General features: G+C 41.8%; 1 protein-coding gene across 2 annotated transcripts; it reads right to left on the bottom strand.

Annotated features, from left to right (window-relative positions):
- Positions 1–1,041: 1,041 nt before the first annotated feature.
- On the bottom strand, positions 1,042–19,473 carry RLIM (ring finger protein, LIM domain interacting). Of its 2 annotated transcripts, XM_075512807.1 has the most exons (4): positions 19,292–19,473; positions 9,243–9,431; positions 8,297–8,380; positions 1,042–7,455 (listed from the first exon to the last, which is right to left on the bottom strand). In XM_075512807.1, exons 2-4 carry the CDS (start codon positions 9,409–9,411, stop codon positions 5,921–5,923), a joined length of 1,788 nt encoding a protein of 595 aa, XP_075368922.1. In that variant the 5' UTR covers positions 9,412–9,431; positions 19,292–19,473; the 3' UTR covers positions 1,042–5,920. The 2 variants fall into 2 exon arrangements, with proteins under 2 accessions (XP_075368922.1, XP_075368923.1); XM_075512808.1 differs by lacking the exon at positions 8,297–8,380.
- Positions 19,474–20,983: the final 1,510 nt, after the last annotated feature.

Here is a 20,983-nt window from a genome sequence, read left to right as displayed (position 1 = left end):
CAAACCGAGGGACTTCCTACAGGGTGGGGGGCTGGAGTCGGTGACCTGGCAAAGAGCTCCTGGTACAGAAAGTGTGGGAACCACTTCGTGAATGAAGTCACCGAAATAACAGTTAACGCCTACGTTAAAGACAATTTCAGATCGAACTGTACCCTTGCAGAGCAAGACAGATCACGGAGCTCAAGACGAAGCACGTGGGAACGGGGGGAAAAAAAAAAAACCACCCTTACCCAAGAGCTCTCCCCATGGAGAGCGAAGCTGGAGCAGAATCCAACTCAACACATCCCTGGAGAAGCCCACGACTTTCCTCCTTACCAAACAAGAGCATCGCTCACAGCGCTGTCGAGCATCAGCCCAGCTGCGACACTGCTACCCGCTGCCGCGGCACCCAAAACACTGGGCGCTGCGTGTTTTCAAGCTGTACGTCACCCTTCTAGCCCTTCTTTTGTTGCGATGTCAGCACACCCCTCTCGAGGAGCGGCTCCCACTTCCTACTCGAGGAGCGGAGTGGAGGTGAGGGAAGCGCTGATAATAAAGATAGCTTCCCACGCCCTAAAAAATGTCCTTTCCACTCAAGTAAGCGTTTGCACGTACTTCAGCTACTAATTTTAGGACGAAGCTTTTAGCCGTATGTGAGAATTTCTCATGAAAGCCGCTCAATGCTGCCGAGTGTATTTCTAGGGAGGCTCAGCCCCGACAGCCCCGACCACCGGGCCCTCGTACTGATGGGCGCCCGTAAAAGTCACAGCTACTACTTGAAAGACAGCTTGCAGACACTGCTTGGGTATCCCACATTATCCACTGACAGATTTACAGCAGTCTGGGACACCGTGAGATTTATTGCTTCAGTTTTATGTACTAAGGAGCAATAAATTCTTCCGAGTAGTTAACTCTATACCATTCCGGCTCTTTCCTTTCTGCCCAGCCTCAAGGGAAAAGGCGTACGGAGGAAATAAATTCCTACCACATCCACCGTGATTTACTCCAGCGCATTCCCACCGTAAGAAGAATAAACCCAAGGAGTGATGATCAAGCACAAAATGAACACTTCATGCATTTTATTGAGTCTATTTAAATTTGCATTATGACATCTTACATAGGGAACAAACTCCTCCTAAATGTTAGCTATCAAATCTGGTCAAACTGTTGTCCAATGACCTCAGAGTACCATTTTGTATTAAACAAGTCCAGTATAAACAGATGTAAAGCACTGTACAAAAAAAAAAAAAAAAAAAAAAAAAAAAGAAAACTGTTACATTCTCAGTTGAATTCAGGGCTTCCCAACCAACAGCCTTACTAGCAGAGAGTGAAATTCAGGAAGGGGTCTCGGGTATTTTAGCTCAGGAACAAAACCAGATAGAAAAATCAAAACAAATTCAATGGTATGTTTCCCCAGAAGAAGAAAAAAAAAAAAAAAAGAGATACCTCATATCAAAAAGAGGTTGGGAAGCCCTGGTATAACAGACGCAAACTTCTTTTCTTTTTTAATACAACACAACTCATACGTACTTTGGGTATTTGGGTAAGTTACCATTGATTCTCTCTCTTCGCCCTCCTTCTTCCCTCCCTAGTCAAGGATAAACAAACACAAAGCCTAGCGTACATGAAGGTTGGAAATATTTCTGAATTTGTTACAAATTCCCTTCCCGTGGCTCCAAGCCAAGGCTCATCCAAAGCCCCTCCTCGTGGGAGAAGGCAGAGGAGCAGGCAGACACTTCCGTAACGGCCGTGCGCCTCATCAGCTCCACGCTTGCTTACGTACCCTTACTCAAGCAACGCGAGCCCCCGCGGCAGGAGCGAGGATGACCGGTGAGAAAACCGAGCCATCAGACAGTTACCCGAATGTACACCTTAATGAAAAGGATCCCAAACTAAAGATAAGGCCGCGGCTAAGCCCGCAGGATGAAGCTTTGTATCGCAGGCGTGACAGCGATGACGACGCTGGGAGATTCAGAAAAGCCCTCATCGCACCGCTCAAAGTCAGAGGCCGATGGTCAGCCTTAACTGTATTTCTTTTCTCATCTTCACGTTAGACCCTCATTACTGCGAGGCCACCGGGAACCTCCTCTTTATGTAGGCACCCATTTTGAGATAAACACCGACTGCAGATACAGCAGGGCAACAGGCCTTTGGACTCTCCGCATTTGCATAATCCGGACAAGTGACAGGAAACGGGAATGACAGTCATTATGGGCCATTGTGCCACCTTCGGTGGGAAATCCATTCGTTTGCAAGTGGACACAATGGACAATTACGGCTCCTTCAAAACCGGTGCGGTATCGTGTCAGTGCAGCTGCTGTGCCTGCACGTCAATACTTCTTACAAAACTTTTATCGAGTAGTTTCTGTGCATGCAGTACCTACGCTAATCAAACCAATTTTAAAACAATTAACTGCCTACAAGTTCTTTGCAAAAAACCCAACTCGTTCGAAGAAATAAAAAAGTGCATGTGAAAGGGAAATCTAACAAACCCCAGGAATAACTCTTCACAGTCTTTTAACGGATAAAGCCCCAATTAAAAAAGAGTAAACACCCACAACTCTCTATCGGTTCGCAATCCGAGTTAAACTATCAAACGCGCTCTTAAATAAAAAAATACTGTGCGTTCTTCTAGGTTTTGGCCTTGTGACTGCTTTAATTGCTGTGTACGGAGGTCCTGTGGATACAGGTCTGTCCTGCCAGAAAGGAATTAAGCTCACGCACCAGATACGATACTCACAGCAGGAGCCTGGGTGGTTTGCAGTTTGAAAAAACCACCACGGTAACTACCGAGGCAGGCAACGAGAGGGAACCTCCTTCCAAAAGAAAATAAAGCGACAACCTTCAGTGCGAAGGAAACCACGCTGCTCCGAGCGAGGAGACAGCGGTCCCCTGGCCTCGGAGGAAGGCGGAGAGAGGCTCCCACACGGTGGCACTGTGAACCAGGCAGCTGACGCAGCGAGGCTGCCTCTGCCTCTTCAGACTCATTTCTGTACAATCAGGCCTTTAAAAATGACAAAACTAGTCCTTTTAACCCTTCGCATGGCTACCAGCACGAGTTAAGCGGCTGTACCCCTCCTGCAATACCACGAGAGCGTAAACTGCGGGAAGCGGCCAGTACAAACGCTCAATACCAAAATGATTCATAAACTGTAAATTCGGCTAATTGTGAACCTGGCTAGAGTGTCTTTCACATCTTGTTAGCGACTAAAGTGTTAATATTGGCTTTTCCTAACTCCAGTCTAACTTTAAAAGAGTAGAAATTGAATTACCACAGAGACTGACAGATGACTCAGCTACATAAAGAGGTCTTTGCTGTATCAGCAGTTTAATTTCTGCCAACTCCTCCAGACGTCAGGCAACGAACCCCCAGCACCTTTAGCACGCTCAGCGTTGGAAAAGGCATATAAAACATTGAGAACATTCAAGGCCTCCTGAGCTGAGGTTAAATTATTTGTTCTTGGTACCATTTGGGAAACCTCCAACATTTTATTAGTTGCTATTGTTACAGAAAGGTAAAATGTTAAGGCATGCCACTATTAAGCAATAACAAAACCGTAAAGTTGATTCTACCAACGTGAACAGTTACTGGAAACTCAGAACATTAAAAAGAAAGCTATGTTGAATGACACGTATCACAGCCGTGCTTCACATTAATTGGCACTAGCGGGCTCCTTTCTTTCTGGTCACCAGCCCTAGTCCTCAGAGCTGTACATCAGACTTTCAGAAGCTAACATGGTATTCACATAGAGAGGGGTTTTTTCCTTCTAATTCTACGCTCCAGTAAGTCAGTAAAGCTACTGGAAACTGCAACTGATAGCATGTATTTGCTATGTGAATGCTACTGGAAGAAATTCAGAAGTGTTACTTTGTTGAGGAAATTTTGGCATAGAGAGTCCAGCACCTGGAATTAATAGCTAACTTCCACTTTTACAGCGATGCATGTCAGAGGGACAAATTTCAAAACAGGAACTCATTTATTCTTCTGTTCCAAAAGGATACAAGCATCCCCTCTGCCAGGATGGCGCGGCCCACCAGGAGGAAAGCGAGCTCAACAGCCAGTCAGGGCTTCCCACTGAACCAAACACCACAAAACGCACACGTAGAAAAAAACTGGAATTTTGGGACATTGTGGAATCCTGAACTAGCTGATGACATGTTAAAATGGCTTCGAGCAGAGACTACAGTTTATGCAACCACCACTGTAAAACACCAAAAATGTGTTTTAATTAGGAAAAAGAGATAGGCTAGCTTTGGTTTTGTCATCTGAGGAACAAGCAACATTTCCCATATAGCCAGCAAGAGCAGTTCATATCCCTTCATAACTACTACCCTGGACTTGAAATAAATATTGCTTTCCCTGTTGCACACGTAAGCTAGGGAAAAAAAAAAATCATTAGAGAACAAAACAAAGAACTGGTCATTGAGGGGGAGGGATGTTTTCCCCCAACACTGATGAGAGTTGAGGTACATTCTCCAATTCTCCATTTCAATATGCCACGCACATAATTTTAAAAGTAAATTCAACTCATTTTAATCTGTCCCATAGGAATATAAAGAGTCTGTTGGGTTTTTTAATGTTGTTATTAGAATTGGCTACACATTTAAGTGTACTCCCATAATCAATTATAATTTTCAAATTTAATCTAACACTCTAATAATCTGTTTTCCAGTTAATACTTCAGTTATTTTTCTGTGGCACTTGAGTCACAGGCTACCAAGACTAGATATATGCATGTTCACTCAACAGATCCAGAGGTTACTAATAAAGTTGAAGCTGGTGGGGAAGAAAAAAAGACCTGTCAGTACTTGTCTGCTGAATAGTTACACAGAGTTGCCTCAAAAACGGAAAGTAAAAGTTGATAGAAAACTTGGGCATAAACCTCACTGAATGACCTGGTACATACTGGTTTGTATTATTACATATTAGCAACCATACCAAGAAATAACCAGCCATTAGAACAGTTTCCAATTCTTATAATTTTTTTTGTGGCATTACTGAGCCAAAACACTGCAATTATAACATTTAATTTCTGGGTTTTTTTAATGCAATTAAGATGTCTAATTCAACTGTTTTTATATTACAGTAGCTGTTCACATAAATAGTACAGATATGCACTGCTCTTGACAGGTACACAGTTACAAAAGCAGCTCTCTTGTATTTAGTTTGCTCTCTGTGTGGTGGGTTTTGTATGAAAAGCATTCTTGATTTCTAAGCATGGTACAATTTTAATTCTTAATGCGTTAGTACAACAGTGCATTGGAAAAGTACTGAGCTTCTACAAAAAAGCTTTACAATTTTAAAACAGATTTTTTTTTTATTTAAACAAGCATAGGCAATTCTTATATTTCCACAACAAGATAAATATCCCAATTAAGCTAACAGCTCATCCTACAGCGTGCCATAGTGATGGGGAAAGGGCTAACATTAGTGTTATTTACACAGACATGTCCAATATTAACCCAGTATGAAAATTAAAAGTATGTTCAAGTGTGCAATTAAGTTCATATTGTTGTTTCAGATAGTTGGATTTCTTGCAAAAATTCCTCTACGACTCATGTACACTTAGCCGGGATGACTTCTCAAAGAACTCCTCCTAAGCACAATCTTGAAGACAAAATGTTTATTGGACTGGGATGGCAGGGGCTGGGCGGGAGAAAGAACTTAATACTCTTCACAAAGAAAAAAATATTTTTAAGTGGGTAGATGTCTTTGGACAAGTGAAATTTAACACCCAAACTGACTAGATCTTGAAAACCCTAATTAAAGAAATTTTCCAATTCTAAAAGCTTGAATCCAGAGAAAATGCTTTCATGAGGGAAGATTCACTCCAAGTCATTACTATACACTGAGGTACCACTCAAAAAGTGGCCATAAAGGAAGTGACTTCTTTGCCCATCACTATCACACTAGCTGCTTGGCCATAAATTCAGATCTCATTTAGACAACACTCTCTCTGTTACCAGAAGCTAAGACTGCTCTGCGACAAATGGGACAAGTGGAATTTTCTGATAACCAGCGATCAATGCAGTGGACATGATACTCGTGCGAACAAGGCAATTTACGGAGCTTGTTGCCTTCCGTGTACTCTGTAATACACACGCTACAGGTTTTCAGAGCATCGCTCTCACCAAAATTCCTCATCGCTAGGTTGTCAATTTGTTCTTTGGTGAGTCCTCTTGGTTGGTCATCGTCATCTTCGTTTAGCAGGAAAAATTGTGCTAGGCTAAGGAATGGTAGAGAACCGCTTTCTTCAAACGTGACCGATCCCCTCGTATTCCGACCTTCCCGTCTGGCACCAGATGTTGAACCGCCTTCATTACCACCTTCATACACCTCCCCTGAGCTAACGTCTGTACTTTCATTGCTTGAAGTACCACCACCTCCGTTCTGTGGCTCAGAAGCATCCACGTTCTGATTTGGAGTCGGGCCACTAGGATCTGCATCACTATCACTATACATAAAGTAACTCAGCTCTCCGAAGCCTGTCATTATCTGCCTTAGCATAGTCTGAATAGCAACTGATGTAGTCTCACTCAAGCCTGTGTTTAAGATTCTACGGATAGGAATCCTAATGGTACTGACGTAAGTTCTCACTCCAGCCCGTTCTGAACGTGAAAATGTGCGCCTAAACCCTCCCCGTTCACTTTCATAAGTGACTGTGTTGTTAGGTGTCTGGGACCTGGACCGAGTTCTGTTGGCTATGCTGTCTCTTTGCCGATATTCTCCTGGACGAACTCTTCTCACCTGAAGATCAAGTACTATGGTAGGAGGCCTCTGCCCAGGAGTGGTGGACTCACTGGTGCCGTTAGTTTCTGAAGAACCTGCTGCTTGAGGAACAGGTCTTGTTTCAGGGGTTGAAAACAGAACTGCATTTTCACTTGGCATCTCAGTCCCCACTGTATGCTGCCTTAATGTCACATGCTGCCTAGTTCTAGAGCTTCCCTCAGCTTCATTCACCGAGGAGTGGTCAAGTGTTTGAGATGATGTATTGTGATGAGACCTGCGAGGAGTCTCACTCACTGGATTAATAGGTGACCTACTTCTATCAGTCCTAGCCCGCGTTCTCCGCTGCTCTGGACTCCTACTTCTCGCTCTCCTCTGCCCTCTAGGAGGGGAGGCTTCCTCAGTTGTTAGCTCCTCCGAAGTGCTCCTTTCTGATCCAGGCTGCCTTACAGATGGCGATTCAGACCTTGGAATTTCAGAGTCACTTTGGCTGTTTTCCAAATCCTCCCCACTGGAAGGCTCTACAGATGGCTCATTCTCAGTTTCTGGATTTGTGTTCCCATTATTACGGTTGACATTTATTTCCAAACTGAATCTGAAGTCACCACTATTTGGGTTAGTCCGGCTCACTGCTCTCCAAGACTGGTTTCCTCGTTGCCCACTTCGTGTTGTATTTCCAGTCTGTCGGACTGAATTAAGCCAGTCTATTATAGAGTCTCCATTTGAAACATCTTCTGCGGACTCTGCACCTGTGAAAAAGACAGGGAACTACCAAATTAGACTACTGAGCTAATTTTGGAGTGATCTTTTCCAAGAACATAATTGCTTCGTTTAACAAGTGACAATTTAGAAGTGCTTAATCCTACCACAAGTGTTATTGTGGTTTCACATGTAGCATCACAATTCTTATCTACCAGAGAGCTCTTTTAAGGGAGCAGGAGTGGACATTTTTCTAATTGTACAGATAGGCTGCAGCCATCATATAGCAAACAAGTCATCAAAATAACACATTGTTTATTGTAAGTAAACGGAAAGTCACATTTCAGGTGTCATAACACATCAATATTCTGTGTTTTCCTTTCCAAACAATTAAATGATCTATCAGCCGCTAAGTAGAGAACTAAGTTTGTCCTGATCCTTCACTTGCGTAGCTTTATAGCAAATCTGTCTCACTAAAAGGATGAACCCCAGTGGTAAGCTCCAAGTATCCTCCACCAATCTCTATAGAAGGGTGATAATGAAAGCAATACAGCATCTTTGGAAGGGAAGAATGGTGAATAAAAGAAGAGGGATTGCCAAAAAGCATCCCAGAAGGGAGCAGATAGGAAGGCAATCTTAAAAAAAAAAACCAAAAAACACAAAAACCACCAGACCTAAATGTATCTTTATCTTGATGCAAGTAACAGATGCATTATGAGTGACATCTGTCCCAAACTGACCTCTGCAGCAGGTATTAGACATAACGTTCACTTAGTTTTGAAACAAAGCTCACCTTGCACCTGCCTAGGCTTAACTTGTTCCACTCCTGCACTCAAGTTAAGGTCCGTATGGGGTGCTAAAGTTAAGAGTTTTCACAAATACTGTATATACCTCTATTCTCATCACTGTTTTGCTGTGGCGGACCTTCTTTAACTTGGTGTAGCCTTCTCAGCAACTCTTCTTCAGTAATTTCACCTTAGAAAATAAGCAAAATTTTCCAAAAATATTTCCAAATCATATGTATGGCAAGCATTATCAAAAGCTTCTAAAGAAGGTACAAGCCACTGCTCGTCTTTTTTTCTAATTAAATCCTGCCATAATGAGACTGCTGAACAGGTTGCTAAGGGGAAATTCAGACAATTCAGCACCGTTGTCCCAAGTAAGTTTTGCTGAAGCTGAAAGATCCAACAGTTTCAACCTATTCAAGACATATGTGCTTTCTGGTTCTGTAACCTCTACAACTTATCAGCAATTTTCATCATCCTATACCCATTAAATGGCTGTCCAGAGTAAAATATTTAAGATAATACCTTCACAAGCATGAAAAAAGGTTTAAATTAGTTGAAGTCATGTTTTAAATTAAAACTGGTTTGAATTAGGTATCATCCTATAAAGAGTCAATTTAAAGTAATAAATCGATTGAAAACTGACATAAAAATCCCCATGCACAATCTCGCACCAGACTACTCATCCTAGTTACAAACTCTCAACCTCACCAGCACAAAATTTTCACACAGATGCTCAAGGGAGATTACTTTTCAATCAAAAATGTCTAAGGGTCCATAACTGGAACTGGGTCAACTCTGGGTGTTCCCGCCAAGTCGTGTGAACACTAGACTTTTGTATCTGATGAATCCACATCATCCTAACTACCTCTCCACTAGTCAGGGGACCGCTCAAATTTGAGTATGCACGAATTAGTAAGAAGCTACTTTGTACCACGGAACACAACTGCAGCACACAAACTAAATGGGTGAAACAGTTTCAGGAGAACAGAAAATGACACAAATAGCCTACAAGCAATTCTAGCAAGATGTACATACACAGCATTACCTACCTGGTGTTCCTAGCAAATTGTTATCTCTCATAAGCCTGTAGTCCTCTTCACTCAGGTTGTTTACAAACTGATAGAAAGCTTCTTCTCGATCTAACCGATCTAGCTGACTCTGACGTTGTGCTTCTGATTGATCAATATTTCCTTTATCACTAGAATCTGAGCTTTCCATCTTGATGAGTGGAAGAGTACCTAAAAAGGAGAAAATAAATCCTTCATCCAGCGTACTGAAATATAGCATGAAATTTAAGTATGTTTAACCTGTACTACATCCTTGTTATCCTTAAATTGGGGGCGGAGGGGGAGGCGGATGGACATTGGTTTGCTAATGAAGCTTCAGTTAAGATAAGCTGCATAACCACAGGAATCACAAACGAAATAATTCTCAAAGCATGAACCTCTTCAAGAAGTACAAACAAAGTCTATGCCCATCATTATCAAATACTCAACAAAGCAGCAAGTACGAACACATGGAATAATATCAGCCATAAGCCTTAGTGCACCTTTACATAGTTGACTACGTGTCCATGACTGCTTTTCAGCGTAAAATATTCCTAATACTGCAACTGCCTCACAAATCACAAAGCATGCCTTACAGTGCCATACAACAGTGTAGTACAAGGCATAACCAAGCCATCCTTGACCTAAACGAGCATGGGATTAAGTGTCCAATCACTTCTTCCTGCCCTGCGCTATGGTGAGGAAAGCAGGAATCAATCTGACTTACTGCCTGCTATGAGAAACACCCTCTTCAACATCCAAGTGAATTTTAGCAGAATGAAGGAGTTATGGAGAATTCAAATACAGAAGATGCAATGGAACACCATGTGTGCAAAAAAAAAAAAAAAAAAAAAACAAAAAAACCACCACACAACACACCCACCACAAACCAACCCAACCCAACCCAACCCAGACTATTAGTTTCCTGAAAAAAGGAAAAGGGTTTGTAAAATCAACTTTGCAATTTTACGTCAAGAGAAGAATTTGCTTGCAAGTTTCAGCATTTATTGAATTACTGATGTCGATGACTAGAATTTCCGGGACAAAACTCCACAGTGTATACCAGGTACAACCTCTGCTATAAAGAGCTGTCTTCTATATTGTGTATTTTTTAATATAACCTTCTCCTAATTTTGTTTTTCATTTGGATGAGATCCTTGACAATGTGTCTCAAAAAAAAAAATTATCAATGAATGCCATGTCTGTATTTGATAAATATTATAACAAAATACATGCAAATGCAGGAGACATTCTGGCACTACTTGCGCCATGCAAATATATCAAATGAAGTTAAAATAATAACTAGTTTCCTTAATCACTACATCTCGCTGTTCACAACATCAAGAATTTTCCTGTACAACTGGTAAAATCTAGTTACTCAGAGAGGTGATTAGCAAGCTAATCTTCTGCATGCTAAAAAGCTCTGCAATAACATTCCCCATCAGAAAACATTCCTTTCATTTAAACCATACTTCATGTGACATGAAAATACTGGAAGAATAAAGCTTTTCTGCTTCTCACTGGAAAATTTCCAATACTTAGACATCTGTCTAGTGCAAAAAGTATCTTTTTTTGGTTTGTCAGCACAGCTGTCAAGTCAAGACTGCCCACAGTTTACATTAGTGCTTCTCCACAGAAGAGCAGCACTGCATGATCTCTGGGGGTAGTTTATTTCAGCTGCTATTGTGAAAATTCAGGTGCACTGACAACCTCAGTGTGTGACAGCAGAAAATTCCACAGGATAGGACATCCCATTATTGCAGACTTGCAGATTATAAGATAGCTACTCCAACCCTCTTTGTCTTGAATTCTGACGCAGTAGAACTTGTTTTTAAGTTAGTCATATTAAAGCACAAATGACTTGTTGCCACTCAGTAATACAGTATGCAAGGCTACTGGTATTATTTGGTTCTGTGAATTTCTGCCATTTTACCAAAGAAATTAGGATTAATTTTCACCTTTTTATCAGTAAGCAGCAGCAATCACTAGGGTTACTACCATTTCAAATGGAAGCCTATCAGCCTTCTCTGCATTGCTAAATCTCTGGCACAATCTAAAGACTGCATGGCCTGTCTGAAGACTTGCATGTGATGTGCTGTCAAATATACCGATAAAGGAACCCATTCACAGTGAAAGTTGTGCAATGGTTTCAGCAGGTATGTTCAACTTGGACTAGGCTCAGTTATGAAATCCATATGCCCTTCAAATCTCAGACACATATTTCTAATGAGAACATAGCTTGCTTGAAACTCAAACAACTTTTTATAAGCTTTCCGTAGCAGAATTATGACTCCAAGTAATTTCACTTAAAAAACATTCATTCTAGAGAAGATACCAGAAATACAGACACAGCTACTTTTAAAAGAAACATCTGAATAAAGCCTCAAGTAGAACGAGAGACTTGCATCCAAAACAAAACCTTGAAAGATGCATTAGTTCTCTGGGTATACACATCAAAAGTCTAACCGGCATTCCCTTTTTTAGGACAACTATGAAACAAAGTTGACAGTATGATTAAGAAAATAAGGAAATGTAATAAGATGCTAAGGGACAGGAGCAGCATAAAGTTTTGTAAAACATTTTCCCCAAAATGACTGCCACCTTGGTATTTACTGACTTTAAAACACATAGAATGTCTTCCTAAAGATGGCAATACTAACATATTTGTAAGCATTACACTAATTCTACAACAACTTTTAAAACAAGAAAACTGCACTATGCATACGAAGCATGACATTTGTTTCCTGCTTATGCTTTGAAATTTTCCTTTTAACTGCAATTCCAGTGCTTGCAGGCACCTTAGCTATATAATGCTTATTTGATCCAAAGACATTTGCTCATTGCATTTCAGAAGATGAAGGGATACCATTCTTGGTCAGGGGAAAAAGGGAGAGTCAAAACAAGTGAAGTAGGAGGGAAAAAAAAATCTCCTCTTTACCAACAGACTGATGTACACTTTGATAGGTGATCCTTTAGGAAATGCTCAGAATAAGTCAAAGTCAGTCTTACTTATTTCCAGGTTTGCTCCTCTTTTCTCCTCAATCATCTCATAGCTTCCCTCCTAAACCATAAAAATCACCTATTGGTCAAGACTGAAAAGATGCTATTGCTAAGAAAAAAGCCTCAGAGTTGGGATCTTGAATTAAGAATTTAATTTACATTAGGACTCTTTCTACTAGTGACAAACTTGCTGTATTTTCCTATAGCAAGCTACTGTAACAGATTACACTGGCCCACTGTACCCCAGTTTCATGCTGTTTAGCTTCAATGTCCTAGAAATGCTATGAATCTATATGGGATGTTTACACTGCTGGAAATACAGATGGCAAAGAATCGCATAATGCACATCAACACATTCTCCCTACCTTACTGTTGACAGCAAATGGGACTATACTATTCAAACTAGAGCTCTGATATTATAGCCAGTAAATGGAAAATAGGATTTCTACCCCAAGGCTTCTGCTACTTTCTGTCTCTTCACTGTCCTCTCAGCTCATTGTCCACATTGTCCATTTTAAGCTTCACCTCCCATTTTAAGCTTCACCACTGCGGAGCACGACATTACCAGACTGAACTTACTGGAATATTTAGACTACTACTGCCTCAGCATGACTCCATAGGTCCCATCTGGCTGTACAACAGCATTTCCACAGTGGCAGTTACTACACCACCTCACTGGTATTTCAGCATGGTAGAGCATTGCAGAAATGACTTGAAAACCTGTCCCTCATTCAGGATTCTGCTCTCAGCTCATCCACTGCAGAAAATTAAAAGCAGCTTAAGGAAACTGACTACAGTAACACAGGGAAACCTGATGAGGGAAAACCGACAGATACACTATTAAGTTACAACAAAATAACCAACATTTGATTATTTAATAAGCAGGTGCACTTCCACTCTGTTTCTCTTTCTTCCAGTGGTTTAGTTCAACTCAAAGTAAGACTTTGTTCTTATCCAACTTAAAAGATTCAGAATTTCCTTCTTTAGTGTCCTCCCTTGTCAACATTGAGTTGACAAGGGTGGGGAAGGTCACATCTATGAGCAGGAAGTTCACGTCTGCTGATCACTGCCAACTTCAGCCGAGATATCCAGCAATGAAAATCCCTCTTTATGGGAAAACGGGGAGCGAGGGGGGGGGGGGGGGGGGGGATCACCTAAAGGTTGCAAAAAACAAGAGAACCATAGCTAGAATAAACCATTTTCTTCTTTAAAAAAAAAAAAAATGAAAGGAAATACTCTTCAACAGCTGAATATCCAGACACATTAACTACAGTGAACTCTTAATTGGTGTTCCCATCCTTCCACAAGTCAGCAAAGTACCTTCCCTGCAGTTATGCTTCAACAATCTCAGAGATTTCAGAGCACAAATGACTAGCTGTCTCTTCATTGCTGCTAGAGACTGCAGGAGCAAAAACAGTAAGCCCACAAAAGGTATTGTTACATTCTTTTATTCAAGAGGAAGTAATATTATGCTCTTTTGGACAGGAACAATTTAAGAGTACTAGGTATTCCTTCAGTAATGCAAAGTTATCGTTCTTATAGTACAAGAAATATTTGACATTTTCCCTTATGCCAAGTCACATGTAAACTAAATCCAATCAGTCAGGAATTTACTACTACTTAAAAACAATCTAGTGGGACAGCAAGCAGTGATAAAATACTTGTGTTGTCCATTTACCTTCAACAATAACACTGTATCTCCATACTGCTTAGCACTTATGGACTACAGAATTCTTCCCAGAAAACGTTCGCTAGCTCTTCCTCCTTCAAAAAGGTGTAGTATCTCCTGACATTAGTTATCTGTATTGAATACCAAGACACCATCTTAGCCTGCATTCCTGATTTTTTTAATTTTTAAAAAAATTTACACAAAACATTAGAACTCTCACTAAACTAACTAGGTAAAACTGAGAAGATTTGACAAACTCAGAAATCACTCATTTGCAGGGTTAAAAGAAAAAGCAATACCTTAAAGTTACAATCTTCATTAGATTTATGGGGCAAGTCTCAAATTTTAACAAGAGAAAGGCACCACCGAATTAGTTAAACTGCAGAAACAAGTCAGATGCCCATGAGCTAGTTGTGCAACAAAAACTTCCTCTAAAATTTCCCCCATCTAGGTGCTACCGGTATGTCAACGTTACATGAGAATTTGTAGTGCCCTGTATGTTAGGAACGTTTCCTGAATTACCTCACATCCCAGTAACATAATTAATACCTTTGTGTAAACAAAAAAGATGATGGCAATATGAATAAGTGTTTCATAGATGTGCTCAGCAGAAGACTAATTTCTCATTTATGATTCATAACCTCATCTTAATTAGGTACTTCAACCAGTAGAGCACCTTGCTTATTTCCAGTCTGCAGAAATTATCAAACCCTTTGACTAAAAGAAGTGACTCAATAGTGGAAGCCAGAAATACTTATTTTCTGTGTTGGGTTGTTACAGATTAACCATTTTTGCCTCCCCTGCTTTCACTGAACATATCTCAAAGACATTTTAGCTCTACAGCAGAAGTACAACACAGCTGTCTGTTGAAAGCGCTTTCCATGAACTCTTGACTTCAGCAGCTCTAACATACCGTCCTGTTTGGCAGGACCAGCCCCAGCCAGCAGTCTCTCCAATTCCATTTCTCAAATGACACAGGAACAGCAGCTAGAACAGGCAGTTCTGTTACCCTGGGTTCTTTAAGCACAAACAGAACCAACTTCACGTGCAGTATTCACCTGACCCACCTCCCAACTACTAGATTTTCCTAGAAGAATTAAAAGTTGAAAAATAGTTTCCATGCCAGTCACTATCCAATTTCTCAATACTCAAAACTAGCAGAAAGTAAGACACAACACAAACGACATTTTCATCTTAAATATTTCATCATTCAAGTCTGCAAGCTCAAAAGCAGAAGCAAAACCTGTCAGTGAATCCTATCATTAAAGGAAAAAGATACCATAAAACAATAAAATGAAACAGCTATCTATTTGCATTATACATGGAGCTTCATTATGTCAAGTTTGGTTTATTTTTTCTTTTTGTGCAGGTGCACGAGGTTTTTTGTGATCACACCGAGGGCTTTGATAGCATAGGTACAATTCACTCATCTACATCTTAGAAATGGTAAGAAGTAACAAACTTTTCTAGTTTTCAAAGTTGCATCATGAATTTTGGATATGCTCTTTTTTTTTTTCCTGCTATTCTTGCTTTCTATTGACACTCTGGTGAACAACAGATCTACAACTCTTACCAGATTTCTACTAAACCTACCACAAATTTTAAACACTCAAGAACTCCCTATGTCCTCTTTGCCTCAAAAAATATCATGGAACATGTACCACTTTTGGAAAGCTGTAAGAAAATTTTGTCTTCTATGAAGTGTTCTGTTATAAAATTTAAATGCCAGCTTAACAAGGAGTGTTAAAACATCAATTCAGCTATTTCACTACTCCAGTACGTTTCAAAGCAAAGGCTGTAAAACAAGAATTCATTCTGAACATACATTTTAAACAATAGAAAGCAGATGAATACTTTTGCAGAACAGTTGCAGAAAATTCCACAGAATAAAAAAAAAAAAAAAAAGAGGAAAACATTTCAACAGAACCAACTGCTGAGATGATGAAGAGAAACACTCTTAGATATACTATCAACTCCTGAGAAGTCAGAAAGAAGTGAAGAAATCAGGGTATGCAAGCCCAGCAGTCTCCAACAGCCCTACAGTATCTCAGGCAGAGTAGCCATCTTACAGTATAAATTCCCAACTCAAAGAGCTCTAGTTAAAAAAAAGAAACAAAACTCATTACAGTTTTCCAATGTTATCTTCCGTACGAAAGGGTAGAGTTTAGCAATTCCGAAATACTGAGAACATGTGGAACAAAGATGGAGCTCTGAAAATAAAATGCAGTAAGAACTGCCAAAATCCAAGGCTTCACATTTTATCATCTGCACTTACTAAAACAACACTTTTCACATACAAGTTGAAAATAAAATTAAGATAGTACTGCCTTTTGCCCTCAAATTCAGATGATATCACAGAAGAGAAAGCTTAGCGTAGACAAGGTGTGACAAGTTTCCAGCACTGGACTCTCATGAAATGATGCTCTTTTCCCCCAGAAGTGAGCTTCCCACTAGGTCAGCAAGCAGAAGGCCCAGTCTGAAGCTCAATGGAAGAAGTAGTGCTGCACACAAGTAACCAGTGTTGACACTGAAAGACAGCAGTATAAACAGGATTGACACCCAAGGAAGCTGCACCCACAGAACTACATGATGACCATGTAGTTTTGACCATCATGTAGTGTTTTGATTTCTGAAGAACTAGAACTTCTGGTTCGTGAAAGCACTAAGCCAATCATAACTCACTGAATTTCAATTAAAAAAGAAAAGCCCATCTTTAAATTTACTACCGAATCTGTCTCCACAAAACTGCTGCTATAGAGCTACTACTGAAAGTAAAAGGCCAATAAAACAATGACAATCGCTACAACCACAACCCACACAGGAATTCCAATACATGGGTTTTTGTTGTTGTTGATGTCTAGTGCCTAACAAATACAGAAGTAGAAAACAAAATTAAGTAAAATTTATTTGAATTTAAATAGATATCTGTAAGACTAGAATTCCATTTCTGATGACATACCAAGGCCGGCAAGCTCAAGCATTTTAACAAGAATAGGTGCACATCCATCTTGCATACTGAAATTAAGAGTGCTCTAAGCAAAATGTTTTTAAGTTACTAAATTAAGAGAAAACATTCGCTGACTTTTCCTCCATATTCCATTATCATTAGATGGTTTTATGAGACTGTACAACTCTGCAGACCTCCCTGAGTAACAAGCTGAGATTCAACACTGCACATCAGCAAGAAGTTATTAACAGGTATCTCATTAATATAAACTTAACAGTTTGAAGGAGACACAGGCGTGTGTATTTCTTATGATCTTAACTGCAGCCAGGAACCTGTGCAAAAGCAAAATGGAGTCTCTGTGATGCTTCTGGCTATCCCTACTCACCATACAAAGGTCCTGACTCTAAGTTATTACACTGCTACACTGTTTAGAAGTATTGTTTTTGAGCTGCCATGAAAATATCTTCAAGACTGAGATGTTCACATTTGGTTTTATCCCTTCAAGATTAGTTTTTGCAAGCTCAAAAAACTTCGTAAGTTTTCATCAAGACTGAGATTAAGTCACAAAAACTTGGATAAATACTCAGTAATCTTGTTTGGATTCAAATGTGTTTTGAAAACATTTCCATTTAAGAATCACACTATCCATTCCCCTAAAAATACCAGTACAAAAAAAAAAAAAAAAAAAAAAAAAAAGAGACACATAGTGGAGACCAGACACTCGTAACACTGTTTTCCAGTACAACTTGGCACGTCTGTGAACTCAGCAATATGGAAAATAAATATGATACATATGACAACCACTACACACTTGAAAAATGCTGGTGTGGTTATTTCAGTGACAAACATTTATGTAGTCAGAATTGCTGATGAAGAGAACAGTGTAGTTGTTATGCTTTAGTGGTCTAACATAACAAGAAGCCCTTAATTTTATAATGCGTGGTGTGTTTTCCCTTGTCATGAGCAGGCAAGACATAATTCCAAGCTATAATTCTTTTAATTCCAAAATGGTAAACCTGTAGAGAGAATACAGTCAGTTTAAGTGCTAGTTGACCACTACAACAAAACTAAGCATCTCAATTAAGATAATTAACTGCACAAGAAGCAGCCAAGTGTTTATTTTTTTAATAAACAGGGACAAATTAGTGTCAGAGCTTCTTTAGTATTTTGACAACAATTTACAACTTGAAATTAACCAGTACTGCCAATACGGACAGGGAAAATAAATCAGATATGTGATGGTACTATTGGGTACAATTGAGTTTGAATTCTTGTTTACAAGCTGCTCTGTATAAAGACTCTATCTTCCTGAAAAATGGTGAAACAAACAAAACTATTATAAAAAAACCCAAATCTGTATTTTTTGCTGTGAAACCTTTTGACAGGCTCCTTCTACTACACACTAAAATCAAGACACGTAACAAACCTCAATAACTACATTATATATATACAGTATTATATACAACCTCATATTGCTCCTCCATTAAAGCAGATCACTGAAGATAAAGTAATACATACATCTAGCTGGAATTGACAACGGGTTTGAAACACAGTAAACAGAAACAAACAGTATTAAAAAGGGAAGGAAGAACTTACACAGGAAACTAAGGTGACAGAGCAAAGATGACGTGATTAACTGGAGAGAAACTAATAGGATAGGAATGGCAAACAATCACAGGTTTATAACAGGTCACAAGCTGATCAAGACCCTTACAACAGACACAAGGAGACAGGAAGAGTTCCTCTTGCCTGTCTCCCACAACAGGGCTTCTTGTCTAAACTCTCGGGAATAGATTGAAAACATGGTCCTGAAGAGCTGCGATTCCTTAAGTAGGCACTAAATAGTATGGCTAGGCCGAAAATAGTGGCTATAATTCCCCCCCGCACTCCACCCCACCAAAAAGGGGCTAGTTTCAACTCCTCCTCCAGCCCAACCGGATACCTAAAGAGTGAGGGGCCCAGCAGCCCTCCCCGACGGGGGAACGCAAACCTTCCTCCAGCTTCCAAATGGAGGAACAGGTTCGCCCCGCTTCGACGGGAGGCCCTGCCACACGCCCCGGGAGAAAGGGGAAAAGTCCCCAGGGTGACAGAGCCCGGCCCATCCGGGGGAGAGGGGGGCCCAGGATCCTCACAGTGCCCCGGGCACACCCGCGCGCAGACCGCCATCACCGCCCCCAGCTCCATCACGGCACCCCGCTCCGCCTCTGCCGCGGGGCGGTTTCGGCCTCCCGAGCCCCGCGGAGCCAGGAGCCGCCCTGCACTGCCGGGGCCCCACAGTCCGCACGGCGGGGGCCCAGAGCAGGGGCAGAGGGGTCTCACGAACCCCGGCCGCCCCCAGCTCCGGGCGGGGGCCGCAGCCGCCGCCGCCTCCCCTGGGCCTGGGCCTCTCCCTTCTCCAGGCCATTTTGAGAGTCCGCCTCCGGCCTCGATACTCACCGCCCGCCGCCGCCGCCCGCCGCCGCCTCCCCAGCTCTCGGTCCGCTGCTCTCCCCGCTCCTCAGCGGGCTCGGTCCTGGCTCGCCCCGCTCCGTCTGTCCCCAAACAGCCGCAGCGTCGCCCTCCCTCCCCTCTCAGGCGGCCATTTTCTGCTCCATTGTTACCAAGGAACGGGGGCCCGGAAGCGGCCGCCGACAAACGGAAGTGAAGGCGCACGCGCCTCTGCGCAGGCGCCGCCACCCCCTCTGGTGTAGCGGGGGAGCGCGGCCCAACGAGAGGAGCGTGGAGGACCGCGCGGGTAGAGCGGCCCCGGCGCTGAGGGGGCGCCGCCATTTTGAAGAGGGGCAAAGGCCGGGGGCTGCGGCCGCTGTCATGGAGGCGGGGTCGGTCTCGGGGGGTCTTCACGGCCACCCTTCGGCCTGCAGCCTTCTGCTGCCCCGCGGGGATGTGGAGGGTCCTGGGGCTCAGCAGTGCCTGCCTGTGGTGCCGTTAGGGCGCAGCAGCGGTAAGGGTCCGTGTCCCCACAGGAGCCAGGCCTGTCAGTGCGGGGGCCATTTCATGTCACCTCACGGTGTGCGCCGGACAGAGGTGCCAGCGCTCGAGGCTGACAAGGGCCAACATTTCCAAAGGCTGAGGCAAACATTGTCAGCAAGAAGTGGCGTCTGTCAGTACGGACATTCACTCTCCTCACCCTCGAACTGTGGCAGCGTTTCCCCTCTCCTCACGCTGTGTTTTCTCTGCTGCCTAACCTGGCATTGTGTATTAAAGACAACTGTCACACTGTCTAAAAGCTAAGATACTTCTGTTTTCCAATATGAGCCTTAATTAAGTGAACACCAGACTTCCCATGTTCTCTAAGTCCTGTTCTTAGGTTGAATTTTTCTGCAGTTCTTCCCCTCACATTGAAACTATAAATTGCAGCTGTGTTACCTCCAGGGTCAGCCTGTCTCCCTCGTGGCATTCTGGCAGAGGAGTGAAACCAGGAATCGATAAGACATAGCGGGAAGAAAACTGTGGCTGAAAAGAAATAGTTAGGAGAGGACCAGGAGAGAAAAAAACTTGTCTCAGTTTTGAACCCAAGGGGGCTTGTGCTGTACTGGTATCGGTGCTAGTTTAAGGAGAGGGAAAGGGTAAGGCTCTGCAGACTTGTCTCCCGTAGAGAACGGAAGGGATTCCCTCAGAGTTTGGAGCGATCCCACTGTACTGCCTGAAAAGTCGCTCTTGAAAAGGACTTTAAGGAAAACAGAGATTACTTCCTTGGAAGTCATCTTCATTTTCAAGCAATATCCTGTACACAGAGAAAAAACATATTTCTGAGGATTTATGTGGTTTCAGGAAACCCACAAGACACCTTTGTTTCTCCTTTTGGCAGTTTATTATAATAGAAGTGAGATTACCTTCATGTTTAGGGGTAGGTTGCATTTGAAGTTTGTTTAACCATAAATGCGTAGAAAGATGGAAGCCCAATTTTTAATGTAAATTAAGTGTTTTTAAATAGTCACAGGTTAAATTTCCCCCTTCAGACTTGAGAAATTAAAAGGCAGCTACAACGTTTGTGCTAGAGAGAATGGAGGGGTCAGGTACGGGGCATATTTCTCATCAGTTTTACTTGGTACAGCATGGGACCAGGAAAGAAAGTGGGTTAGAAACTCGCTGAACTGAAGGCTGTGATACCAAAATCATTAGTAATGG

The sequence above is a fragment of the Mycteria americana genome, chromosome 10 (assembly GCF_035582795.1).
Source record: "Mycteria americana isolate JAX WOST 10 ecotype Jacksonville Zoo and Gardens chromosome 10, USCA_MyAme_1.0, whole genome shotgun sequence".
NCBI lineage: Eukaryota > Metazoa > Chordata > Aves > Ciconiiformes > Ciconiidae > Mycteria > Mycteria americana.
The sequence above is the reverse complement of the archived record's forward strand: the minus strand, read 5'-3'. Positions and strand labels throughout refer to the sequence as shown.

What these genes read in the sequence shown, in the direction of transcription:
- RLIM (XM_075512807.1), bottom strand. Translation starts at nt 9,411, where the DNA reads ATGGAAAGCTCAGATTCTAGTGATAAAGGAAATATTGATCAATCAGAA. An exon ending in CAATTTGCTAGGAACACCAG is followed by an intron (nt 8,381 to 9,242) that starts GTAGGTAATGCT and finishes TTATTTTCTAAG; the next exon opens with GTGAAATTACTGAAGAAGAG. An exon ending in AAACAGTGATGAGAATAGAG is followed by an intron (nt 7,456 to 8,296) that starts GTATATACAGTA and finishes TCTTTTTCACAG; the next exon opens with GTGCAGAGTCCGCAGAAGAT.